Source organism: Bombus vosnesenskii, unplaced genomic scaffold (assembly GCF_011952255.1).
Source record: "Bombus vosnesenskii isolate JDL3184/JDL3185 unplaced genomic scaffold, Bvos_JDL3184-5_v1.1 scf7180000013298, whole genome shotgun sequence".
In the NCBI taxonomy this organism is placed as follows: Eukaryota; Metazoa; Arthropoda; class Insecta; order Hymenoptera; family Apidae; genus Bombus; species Bombus vosnesenskii.
The window spans coordinates 972675-986778 of record NW_022882948.1 but is presented as its reverse complement, the minus strand read 5'-3'; the positions used below and the strand labels follow the sequence as shown (position 1 = coordinate 986778).

Genomic DNA, 14104 nt, shown 5'->3' with positions numbered 1-14104 from the left:
CGAGCGAATAAATTCATTGCGCGTTTCAAGATCTATGAATCATTGAGATCACAATCGACGCTTGGCTTTATTTTGTTTGTCCTTTTCACCGGGGAATTTTGAAATAAAAGTTCGTGTCAGGGCGAAGAAGGAAAGTCGTGGCGGAAAAATCTACAGGCAGCACGCGATACGGAAAATTAGGAAAAAATATCCGGAGCAACGTACTCGTCGCGATATTTAGCAGACTCGAACAAATTTCTATTTAGACACTTTTTTCTCTAATTACGTTCGCGAGGACATAAAATCGCACGAACGTCCGTAGTCTCGTTGGCAGTCACGCGAACATCAATGCTGCATTCGCTATGCAACGAACGGTAAATAATCAGATTCTTGCCGATTAATGACGATCTCGTCGGAACGGAGAGACTTAAAGACCACAGCGAGGCGACAAATCCGTAATGCGACACGCTTGTGCAATGTTAATGAAACCAGAATCTGATCAAAGTAAGTACGTGGAAACGTTCCACGTGAAGGGAGTTTAATCAGCTACGTGTTACGTTGGGTGTGGCTGTCTGAAGGACCGTGAAATCAAGGTCGAAATGTTAAACCCGTATAATCTATCACGTTATTTATTACCAGTTTCTAAATTATCTACAATATAATCGAAATTTGTTTCGATTCGAACGAAGAGAAGAATACACTGTATATGCGAACGTCAATGAAATATATCCATATCCGAAAGGGAAAAATCCGCAACTGGGAAATATTAGGTTGTCTGAAAAGTTTCTTTCGTTTTTTGAGGAAATAATAGACGCACGACGTTTTTTGTTTTATATTATTATCCATTTTGTTCTGTTGAGATAAAATTTCACAGACTCGGTTTCACGTTTCTACGAAGGTGCATTGCTGTAAGAAACAGCTGTTTGCGAAACAAAAGACACGTTTCGGACAAGCTAATATTAATCTTCGGATAAGAAAACCTTCGGTATTTTGAAAATGAATGTTCCAATAGGAGTGGCTATACCGTAGCAGGTATTTAAATAATAAAATCGCGTAGACACGGCTCGTAACAATATAAAATATCCATGTTAGATTCTTGCAAAAGTTTCTCTCGTTTCTTCTATTACTGCAAAATGGATCCAACGTGATTCGATAAATTAATATAAAAGAGAAAATGTGCTGCATCTATTATTTCCTTATTACAAGACGAGAAACTCTTACGACGATCTAATATTTCGAAACTCCAAAGAAATTTCGAACGCTGCTACGTAAAGTTCGAATTAAGTTTAAAATTAGTTACACCGTCGTGTGTAACTTCGCCACAGATTCGAATTCCTTTTAGCAAACCTACGTTACAGGAAAGCTAGCAGATTATCTAAACATCGTACTAGATAACATCAGGAAGCAAGAAGTTAGGTTTGCCTCGGGTTAGGTTCAGTTAAATCTATCACTATCTGATGCTACCTATAAATCCCAATTCCCTTCACTAAATCTATGTCGCCTCGCAGGAGAATCCGCTAGATTCCGTCAGATATCGCTAACGCAAATCACCAATGACAGGTACAGGGTACGACAATTTATGTGCGTACGTAGAGTTTCATTTAGCAAAGCTCAACTCGATCTTCGTATCGTAAAATATATTCTGTTACGTTGGTTCTATGGTTAATCGGTATATTGATGATATGTTGTCTCACCGGTTTGACCGTAGGCGAAAATGCAGGCGTTGTAACCTTGGAACGCATTGTCCAAAATGTCGCGACCCAGGGCGTCGAACACCACATCTTGATTCGCAAAGTTTTCCACGGCCGGGTCCAGGGAATAGAAACAATGATCGAACGCGAAGGTTTTCGGCTTGCTCCTGTAACAACACGAAAAGGTATGTCATTCGTTAGCACATTTCGTAAAGACTGACTACGAACGTGAAATTAAGCTGAATTAACGTCGTTTCGACTGAGAACCTCGAGATAGAAATATTCATCGAAAGCTCGAACGTATGATCGTTGCTTTACATTTAGGGGAAAAATGACGAAACGAAGAAACAGAAGAGAGAAGAAAATGACGGAGAGGTAGAAGAAGAAGAGATAGAAGAGGAAGTGGGGGAGGAAGAAGAAGTCGATGGAGATGGCTAAGAAGATGATGAAGACGATAAGATACCAAAAGGAGAAGAAAGGAAAAGGGAATATTTATATGTGGAATTAGTATAAAAAGTTATTTATCTATTAGAATAATTATTTTCATTTGTCCAGTGTTTTAATCAAATTTAGAATTAAATTCTCTGATAGGGATTAAATTTCTATTTGAAAAATATAGAAAACCGATGAAATTCAGTCGTTCAATAGCCACATTATATATTATAGTTTATTAGAACTATTTCATCACTTTATTTAATTGCTAATTATTTAGTATATACATAAATAAAAAATACATTTTATAGTCAAAATATTTGTACAGTAAAATTTTGAGAATGAAATATTATAGATTCAATTTTCATTGATACGTCAAAATATAGTTGGAAACTTCTCGTTTCTGTATCTTCGATATATGTATCATAATATTTGTTCATAAATGTAAAATAGAAAGTCCCCGGAAGGTTTCTAAATGAACAATGACATTATTCCGATAATTACACATATTTCTCAGTATCATATCTGTCATCGATTTACGAGCTCCTGAGACTCGGTCGATGAAAAAGTTAGTTGCGTGTCGAGGGCTGATTTGTAACCCTTTTCGATGCCAGAAACGTTTTCGGTATTAAATCCCGACGTTTCCCTCCGGGAATGAAACCGTACGTGAGCCGAGAGTGGAATCGCGTTTACGACACATTACTTCTCAACGTATTTTACCAATAATATTTGAATAATCAAGAGTAATGGCGAGCAACTCGATTCTCATTAGTTACGAACGACGTTCCATTTATAAAATTAAAGAAAAAAAAAATTCTCTTCCCACGAACGATCGAACAATTCGATCGTTGTACCTTTAATTTTTATTACTCGATAAAATGTCCTCAAACGCTTCGATTATTAATTAATACTTATTATTAACCGTTCTGCTATCCTCGAATTTTTATATTCTAATCTATATTGCAAGATATATATATTTTTGTAGAAAATAAGGAAAATTTTCAATGCCTTAAGAAAATGTTCAACATAAAATTGAAACGGCAAATCAAACGTATCAATGACATTTCTTCCGTGTTTTGTTCAAACTTGAGATACCTTTTGATATTAAAAAGATAAGAAAGAAGCTCGAAAGAAGGCAGCATATTAAAATACTATACCAATAGTGGGGGAATTAGAATTAATCCTTTTACAATTGTTTTCGACCTAATCTGTCAAAATACACGATTTTCTCTAACGCAATTGTTCCTCGGTCGTAGTATAGCAACATATTTTTCTGTAACTCTGTAATTTTCCGTATCTTACCTTCATCTTATTTTATTAAATTCCTGTACTTCCGATACATTATACGAGCCGTTCATTTCGAATTGCAGGTCGAGTACATTTTTCGAAAAAAATAGAGAAAGCGAAAAATGTATTTCAATGAATGTATTTCATGAAGCATATTTCAACGTGAACTTTTTATTCATAAACAACGCACGATTTACATTTTAGAATATTCCTTTGTTTTGTTCGTTTGAAATTTCGATAAAAAACGCAATCGCAAAATTGCTAATGCGTAATCATTTATTTCGATATGCGGTGCGAGTTCATTTCCTGCGATCTACAGTTTCCTCGAACAGTCGTCGCATCAGTAGAATAAAAAACAAACGATATGGAAATTAAACAGCGGTAGTTTACTTTCTCGGCTCTTATCTGCCCACGAAAGAAAATTACGTTACATAAAACACGTTACACTTTGAACGATTAAAATTTAATCAGTTCAACGATTCACTAATTTCGAACGTAGTGTTCAGGTTCGTTTTTGATGCAGAAGAAAGACACTGGCCTGGCTAATTCTCAAAGAAAAAGAAGGAAATTGTTCGTATATTGAGTTCAGGTCTACTTAAACACATTGCAGAGAAGTGGACAAACCAAGTAGAGCGTATCAATATTTTTCGATCGATGGAAAGGCGGACGCTTCAACATCTCGAATCGAAGGAAGATGGACTCGTACCACTTTCAAAATCAACGGTCCACGTGCTAATTTTACTAGTTTTTGATACACAAAGCAGGCGTGAAACGCAAAGCAGGAAGCGAAAAGTAACAAGTGTTTCTGTAAATATTCGATTGGCAATTAAGTGATTACGGATTTTGTCATTAGGTGGCATTGACAAAATCCGCAATCGCTTAGTTGCCAACACAATACATTTATTAGTAGAAAAATTGGTTAAAATGTTTTGTGAAAATTGGTATAAAATGATTGGCTAATTGTACTTGTGTCTTGTACAGGATTGTGCATTTTGGACGATCAGTTGTGCTCATTTCTTATATTGTCGCGAGTGTTAAGAAACGTTTCAGAGGTAACAAGGATAAAAGCAAGTCATTTTCATGATTTTTTCCATCGACTAACTGCTGTCTCTACGAGTCTAGACGTTTCTGGCGTGTAAGTAAATGGCGTTGAAGTGCAAAAGCGTTGAAGTAACTCTTTTTATTTCACTTCTCCTTATCGTTTGTTGCATGCGATACGAGCCCGGCGATCATCTTTTATAATGTAACCATCGTTGGCGTACAGTATGGCATCCGTCACAGCTATCAGAACGCAAAAGCAAAGAGATTTTTCTTAACGTTAGATACTTCACGCTGACATCGCGCCTATTTGTTCCAACAAATCTCCAACGTTTTCTCTGACAGATAAATAGAGCGTACGTTGTTTAAAAAGAATATTAGAAAATAATCGAGTAGAAATTCCAGCTTCAATCTCCCAGGACAGATTTGCAACCAAGCGAATGAGTTTTGTTCGAAATTGATGGAGCAATTACTTTTTCAATTATCGCGCACGCCGGTTTAAAAAAGTTATTGAACGTTGCGCTTAAAAAAGTTGATAAACGATGAAAAGAATTGAGATATAAAAAAGAAAATTACATTTGTACCTCGAGACTATATCTACGTCCCAGGAAAACGTCCAGTTCCGTGTAACTAGTAGTTCGAGTAAAAAAAAAAATTCGTGAAATTCGCTGGCTTTTGTCGTCGTCACGCGAAAATCTGCCCCCTCCCCCTCTAAGGGGCTAATCCCGAACGAGCAGACATAACGAAGAGAATTATATCGCTTCGAGGTTAACAGAGATTCTCCGTTGTACGTGACGGAATAACTAGAGAAAAGGCATTTTCCATCGCGCAGGGAATACGAAGGCTCGTTCCATTGGAAATGAAAACGATTTCCTCTTGTCCTGGATATATCAGAGCCACGACCCCTGTTTCAACGTCAAAAGGCTCCAGAAGTCGTTGAAAACGAGCGTCGTTCCACGCATTGGCCGGCTATCGATTTCCCGTCGCATTTTCTCCACGAGTAATCAGTTTCCATCGGTTTTTCCTGCCCCGAGAAGAAAAAAAGAAAAAAAAAAACTGGAACGCTTCGACTACCAGGCCACACCGAGTCATTACGGGGCTTGTGATTTCGGATAAAATCGTTCGTCGAGGACGAATCACAAAGACATCCTCTTCGAGACTGGCCAGAATCATTATCGACGGCCATCCACGCGAAACTTTGCCGATGTTTGCGTTTCGCTTTGAAATTCCGAAGAATCTTCTTGCAGGCTGCGCAAGAAGGTCTCCTTCTTCTACTCGTTTCAAGGAGCGTCCGGCTCATTCCGATACGCGTTCTATCTTCCAATTTGCGTGAAAGCTTTTGGATCGAAGCACGAAACGCATATTTCATGTATATTGCTAAATTTTTCTGAAGATTTCGAACTAAGAAGTTTCCTTGTAGCTATTCATTCTTACCTCTCCCTTCCTCCTTCTAGGAATGCGTATGGTCGATTCCGATACAAGAGTTTACTAAAGTCTTTGCTCACTTCGTCCAAAATAATTACACCTTCTCGTATTTTACGTTGACGTAATTATTAACAATCGTAATTTCTCTTTATGCGTTACACCAATCGTTGAAAATACAGTAAATGCAATTTCAAAAAGCTTTCCTATATCATATACGTAGTATATATATTTAAATATCGAATTATATTCTATTATATTATAATTATTCTCGTATATTCCATACTATCGTTTATATACATTCATTTTACATAATAATTTCCATCGAAACGCGATATTTTGCTGCAGTAGAAAACGCAGAAGCGTTATACAATGTAACGGAAAACGAACTTGTAGGGTAATTATTCGTTGAAACTTCTGTTTCACTTACTACCGTACCATATTTCGTTTCTTATGGCTCGATATAATTTCACTTCTTTTAATTACGATGCAAACAAGCGTACAGGTAAAAAGTACGACGAGTTATTAATTAGTTGGCAAAGTATGGCGACACAAAGCTTTGACGGGAGCATGTCAGCGATGGCGAAAAAATTGCCCGTGTAAACCGGGGTCAATATCGATCCACGCCCCCATTAAGTCCGCTCGACGACTCGCCGGAAACCTTTTGCGTTTGCCATATTCCTCTTCGTGTTTACCCGCCTCGTATTCCGCGATTTTTGCGTGGCCGTGTGTAAACTTTCGACTGGGCCGTGTCCCACTAATTGTGTTTGCCTTTAATGCGGCTACTTTGAAATTGGAACGCCAACTGCTACGCAGAATGTCGAAACACCTGGGATTACGTTATATCGCAGAGACTTTCTTCTTCTCGAGTAGCAGGCGGCCTTTACGCATACCGTGCGATAACTCAACAAACGAATCTATCGTTTAACAGAGATAATCGCGTGTCTCGTATCGTAATAACATCGACAGCGATAATGGTAAAGCAACGAAGCTGATAATTAACGATAACAATGAAAATATCTAGTAGTTTTGCTTATAATTACGGAAATACCGAAATAATCTATAGAATTTGTTCGTATATTTTCTACGATATCTTTTTCGTATCCTTTTCGTATCGACATTCTATATATATTCTATTTGTTTATTCATCCTGTTGAGAATTGTGAACGTTAGTCGCCGAAATAAATGTATAGGAATATTCACATTACACGTAGAAATAATATGAAAATTGTTTTATATTTATTTAATACGCGATTTACAAGATATTCGTAGATACCCATTGCAGCATTGTCTCAGCATTCTTTTTGTCTCAGCATCTTTTTACCGCTATGCTTATTTTGTTCTACGAGACGCTACGCACGTACATACTCCCACACACACTCATACTCATATACGTGTGTCACCACTACGCAGCTAATGCAGTGTGGCACGCAAAATTACATATATCTCAATACACTCTTTATTTTGTTTTCTCGTGCGCAGTATCTATGGTAACAAATGGTTTGTTGAAATAAACAAAACCTTGTTATGATATGTCGCTATCAAATGTTACCAAGGCGCCACGGTGGTCACCCGTGACCATCAATAAGATAAACGGTCCATTGGGGAAGAAAGTTGTCTTACACGAATTTATTAATATTTTGTCATATGTTTTGATTAATAAAAATACTCCCGTGGCGTTCTGAGCGAAACATGTGATTTCCACGTGGCGGTCAAAGTGTTTAATAGACAATGCTATGTTATCTATGTAGCGATATCGAACACGAGTTAACTGTATATTTAATTAATGTAAACCGTGTACGTATTACGCGAACAATGTTTGAAATTTCCACATTTATGGCGATATAGGTACACCCTGATTATGCCAGCTTTCCGCGTTACGTCAACATCGAAACATAAAATACCAGAAGATCGTTATTGTTAGGGTATTTGCAACAAAGCTCATAGCAGCGGTCATGATTTTCGCATTGTTCTTGTCGCTCCACTTTCAGTTACATTGCAGCTTACAACAACGGTTATTAATACGTGGACGTGAAACGTAGCATTTACGGTAACGAGGTCTAACGACATCGCTACGAGCTCTTCAGTATCTAAACTAAATGAACGTTTGCCCGAGTTACCTCTCGACCTTATAATTTGGCAAACGACGTGTAACGACGACGGTGCGGGTTCCCAGGGTCGTAGTTCTTGCTCGATATCTCCAGGAAATTTCGAGAAATCTAAGCTGGCTGAGCATAAACGCGGTTAAAAGTGATTTCTTCGGCAAGTTTTTACGAGGTCGATGGACGACGAGGAGATAATGAACGTCGTATCCGTTTTGGAAACGATCGAATCGATTTCAGAGTTCGTAAGCTGGACTCGCCTCGACGACGATCGTTCTTCGTCCCATGAATACGATAAAACTTTTTCCATCGGCCTGTAAACGTGCCAGGAGACGAGTGTCTGCCCTCCACTCTGCCAACTAGAATCGCCGATCTCGTTGCAAGCTGTAGCCATTTAACGACCCCTCGAATCCGAACAACGATTCTGCATCGACACGGCTAATTTGCATAATCGCGTGGATGGACGAGCGTCTGCATGTCCACTGGACGATTAGGAAATCGTTGCGATAGACAACTTTCGCAACGACTGAGGATAAAGCTGCAGAGGAGGCTCGTTTAAATGGGGCTGTTGGCGAAGATTCGTTTTCCAGAGCCAGTTTCGGGTGCATCGTTCTCGAGTAGATGGCACGCTAGTTTTGAAATAATAGTTTTACGATATCCGAGATATACGTTGATTCTTCGCAGTAATTATTCAGGCTAGTGGCCTTACGTAACCGTATCGATTCTCCTATTTCATAAATAAGCGAAATAAAGAATCGTGTTCTATATCTATATCTCTTACTGCACACACAAAAGAGCTTAAATACATATAAATAACAAATAAATAAATAAACTTTCGAAACAAAAAGCTGCTCTTTATTTTACAATACTACAACTGTCTTCCTCAATCTTTTTCTCTTCCATGTGTTTTCCACAAAGGCTCGCTTTATTCCAATTTCTCTCTCTCTCTCTCTCTCTCTCTCAATACACACACACATATTCTTCTAACAACATACAGTACAGCCCACTTACGGTCTGTATCACTGTCTACATTACACGTATAAAACATATCCAGGTTTCATGCGAAAATATAGAACACATCGAAAGCATAATATTTGCAACGTACAACGTACCATTCGTTTCCATTCTGTCCATAAAAATACGAATTTGCGTACGTATCCGCAGAATGCTCATCAACCGTTACAACCACCCTCTCTACGTTAATTCTTTTAATTGAAGCTTCGCATTAAGCATTCTCTGTCGCGTAATCTAAAAATACCGCGTCCATCAAACGAGACGTTCTCAATCCCTGATAACACACACACACACATACACACACACACCAATTACAAACAACACGACATTCGTCCTGAAGTCTATCAAAAATTACAATCTCCCGGTGTACATCCACCCTTCGTCAAAAAAGAGAAACACCCTCTCACAACTAATAAACATCCCTTCGACTTACCGCCAGCAAAGCAAACAAACCTTTCCGTGTACAACACGCACAACACGGAAACAAACCTGCCTTTTTCCCTTCCGAGAGTCCTCTGCGAAGCAAACTCTTGTCCGTCGTTAACAACGCGACGAGGACAACGCCTGGTCGTTCACCTCCTTTGGAGAATCGTGTCGAAAGGGAAGGAAAAAAAATGGTGGGGATCGCGGAAACAACACTTGGCACACGCGAATTGGGCCGACGTCGCGTCACAGAAACAGACGGAGAGATTCGTTTTCGCGTTTTGTAGCACGTTACGGGGACACGGTGTGCAAAAGGCGACGTAGGCCGCTCGATAGTCCCCGTTTTAATCGAGAGCCGAGCCTCTCGAGCTGGCCGGCTGGCCATCGCGTGACAAAATCCCTTTCGACGTGGATCTACCGGGTGTACGGGAAATGACGCATCTTCTCGATGGAAAATTTTACGAGCCAGAACGTGGGCTATCGTCCATGGATCGCGGAGCATTTACGATCGAATGGGAACTTGTAGAATAAGGGCCAGTTTGGGTGATTAGCACAGTTTGAGAAAAGGCTGGTCTTGGTATTAGGTCGTCCGAAAAATTTCTTTCGTTTTATAAGTAAATAATAGACACATAATGTCTTTTTTTGTTTTATATTAGTTTATTGAACGAACATAATAATAGAAATATAACGAAATGGATGATACCTAATTCAGTAAAATAATATAAAACAGAAATTGTTGTTCTCCTAATATCCCCTTATGCAACGAAAGAAACTTTTCGGACAACCTAATACTTACGCGACAGAGCGTTTTCAGCTATACGGTTGATATACGGTGGACGTGAAAATTTAAACGTTGGTAACTGATCATCTATTTATAATTATAATATTCTTGTCAAATAAAGCAACGTCTTAAAAGTAAAATTACACAGCGAAATTATTATAGTATCACGATTTTTTAATATTTCAAGCCTTTTAAACTTTCGTTTCTTCGTATTGTATTGTACGTTTCGGTGGTACGATTGGCGGACACGCGAACTTTCGTGTAACAAGAAACATACATGTCATACGTGTTACAGATGTACAGGCGTTAATAAGATGTTGATAAAAAATGAATTCCCCTTTTCGAAGGTCGTGGTTCTATTTATATATACATATATACATATCCACATGTATTTATATATACATATCCATTTATATATGCATATCCACATACCTATTAAACAAAATAATGGAAACATGTTACACGTATATACGTCATATATGTATATGACATATAACAGCTGTTTCCATTATCTTATATTAGGTCATCCGAACCTAATATATTTATACATTTGTATAATTTGTATTGTAATATTTATACAAACACGAAACCTAATCTGTCGAACGTTGTGATCTTTATTATGATAGAGCAATATCGACCATACGTAATTCAATAAAATAATATAAAACAGAAAATATTGTGCATCCACTATTTCCTTATAAAGAGAAAGGAACTTTTCGGACGACGTAATAATTAACGCTGAAGGCGAAGAGAGATTAAAGATTTCTAGTATACTTGCGATTTGTACGTTTATTTCAAGTATTTAGTATAAACGTAAGAAGCAAGAAACGTCAGTGAGAGAGTTCAAACGTAAGCCAGCGTGTTGAACATCAGGGTAACTTTCTGGAGGTACCTGGTGCTTCTGTTCTAAGTGTCCATGGGCTGGATTTTGCTCAATGTTTCCTGTAAAGTGGCAATCTGTGTCTGTTCAATTCAGTGACTTTCCAACGATAGTCTGTCGCTGAGTTCTCATCTGGTTTGTTACTGAGCGGACTCGTTGAGCGCGCAAGAAACTGATCGAACATGTATGTATTATACGCTACATGTTCTCCTCCTAAATTGCAATAGACAACATGTATAGACAACATAAATATATATGATGTCTACGAAATTTAGGAGCAGAAAGCCTATAGCGGAGATGAGACAGTAGTCGAGAAGAAAAATATATAACAATTTACTTCTTTTTCGGTTTTTCGTTTCAGTCAGGAATTACGAGGTGCACCTTTCACGCCGATTGAAAACTGTAGCCCATGAAATAGGCCTAAAAATCTGTTATAATTTCTTTTTTACTTTAACAAGAATTTTATTGTATTGGTTAAATATACGTAAAATCATACCTCACAATTCAATAACTTCATTCCTTTCTTTCTTTTCTAAAAAAATCACAAAAAGACGCTGTTTTAGAACATTCTAATTCAGGACACCCCCTTAAGGCGATCATGATCGAGAAGGTATAGTACATTATACACTACATGTCCTGCTCCTAAATTGCAATGAATAGCATATATATAAATATATATGACATCCACGAAATTTAGGAGCAGAAAGCCTATAGCGGAGATGAGACGGTGGTCGAGAAGAAAAATATATAACGATTTAATCCTTTTTCGGTTTTTCGTTTCAGTCAGGAATTACGAGGTGCACCTTTCACGCCGATTGAAAACTGTAGCCCATGAAATAGGCCTAAAAATCTGTTATAATTTCTTTTTTTACTTTAAAGAAAATTTTATTCTATTCGTTAAATATACATAAAACCATACCTCACAATTCAATAACTTCATTCCTGTCTTTCTTTTCTAAAAAAATCACAAAAAGACACTGTTTTAGAACATTCTAATTCAGGACACCACCTTAAGGCGATCATGATCGAGAAGGTATAGTACATTATACACTACATGTTCTGCTCCTAAATTACAATGAGTGAGATATATATAAATATATATGATATCCATGAAATTTAGGAGCAGAAAGCCTATAGCGGAGATGAGACGGTGGTCGACGATGGCGAAAAGTAACGAACTTCTGGATTCGAGTGAAACGACGAACGATAAAGTTTGTCAACAACGATAAATGTTGGGCATCCATTATTTCCTTATAATACAAAAGAAACTTTTCGGACCACCTAATAGAATTTTATCTACTATTTAATACGTAAAATAATACATATTTTGTTGTATATACGCAATCATACAATATTGTATATACATAATTTATTATTTAATAACAGAGAAGCCTGTTATATGTCATATACGTACATAATGTATAAGATTTTTCTATTCCATTATTTTGTTCCACCCTTGTACACAGCTATATATAGATACACGACCTTCCAAAAACTGAATACATTTTTTATTAACACCTTTTGTACATACGTAGAAATACAGGCTCCTTGGTATACATGTAGGTGAGCTGTAACGATCTGCGACACGCAAACCTCTGCGGTGGTCAGACCGTCAGTAGTAGAAGTATACAGGTGGTCAGGCAATGGAACTGGGTTATAACGGTTGGCATAAATGCTCGAGTTCGGGGCTGACGTTTAGCAAACTACGATTCGGAGATTCGGTATTACAGCTTGGATTTTTACGGCCGTTCCTATTCTCTGCCAAACTTTCCAAGTGGTTCAGAAATTTATTTTTAGAATATCTTCGTCGAAGTAGGTGAAAGAGGATCATTTATTTTCTACACAGTAACGCGGAAGATTTTTGTTCGCTGATTTGTTATAAATACAGATAATTGTACGTTCGGCGTAGAACCACTGACAAATGGTTACCATTTAAATAAATTAACCAACAAATAAATTAACTGTACTGAAAAATTGTTTAATATTTCGAAATTCTCATTTATTCTCGAACGTCGAAATAACTAACAATTTCTCGATATAAAATGAAATTGAATTCTAATTTCGTTCAAGTCTCTTCCATGATTCTTTAGAATTATCGATTATTGGATGGAAATTGTCTGTAGCCTAGGAAAAGGTTAACTATAATTGTATATTAATCTACGTTACGATTTTTATTTAAAAAAGGAACCACAGACTCCGCTTTGTCGAGGCATAAAATTGAACGAGAGAAATTGCCGATCATGTTACGTTTAATACGCTTTACATTTGGAGGCGTGTAGAAGCAAGGAAATAGCCGATCTTCGAGGGATTTCTCTCTTCAAACGTTCGACGTTTCCAACGTTTGCACAGTCTTCAAAATAAATAGTCGGGGAAGTGATCGAAGCTTCGAGTAACTATAACGTGCACCAAGTTTCCAACCTGTGATCGTAACTGCAAATATACTCACACATATACGATGTCATCCGCGGGATAGAAGAGACGAAGAAAAGCGTCGAAGAAAAGGAAAACAAGTTGGATGGTGTAAAATCAAATTTGATATGTGAATTTCTGCGAGCAAGAAGGTCAGTTTTAAAATACGATACAAGCATCCATAAAAGTTTTCACGTATTCTACAGGATATTTAACAATTTTAAACTACAAATTCTCGCCATAAAATTAGCGTATTATACGATAAAAGGACTAAAAGGATTGTTTAACGCCGGAATACCATTGTCGTTAATCTCCATTTCATTCGAACAAAAGTGTGATCGCTTGTACATCTTCGTCTTCGTGTGTATCGCTTTAATAATTTTATTTATTTAAATTAATCCGATATTTATATAAAATTCCAACTAGTTGAACATAGGATCGCAGGAAAAATTATGCAATAATTTTCACGCGACGTAAGAAATGTTACAAGCTTAAAATTTAATAAATTCGACGCTATCGTCCAATATTTGCCGCTATATTTTCCCCTATAGAAGCTTTAATTTTCCAAGTCATCTACAATGGAATTTCATTGCACGCGGCAAGAACAGGAGACTTTTCTTTTACATTTCGTACAGACAAGCGAGAT

The 14104-nt window shown here is 37.4% G+C and overlaps 1 protein-coding gene across 12 annotated transcripts in view; it reads right to left on the bottom strand.

Moving 5' to 3' along the window:
* LOC117233691 (kinesin-like protein KIF13B) overlaps positions 1-14104 on the bottom strand; it is a 166146-nt gene that overhangs the window by 25604 nt on the left and 126438 nt on the right. For all 12 annotated transcript variants that reach the window (XM_033494216.1, XM_033494215.1, XM_033494222.1 and 9 more), the window contains exon 3: positions 1674-1837. In XM_033494216.1, the coding sequence (XP_033350107.1) occupies positions 1674-1837 (164 nt within the window). The remainder of the gene's footprint in view (positions 1-1673; positions 1838-14104) is intronic.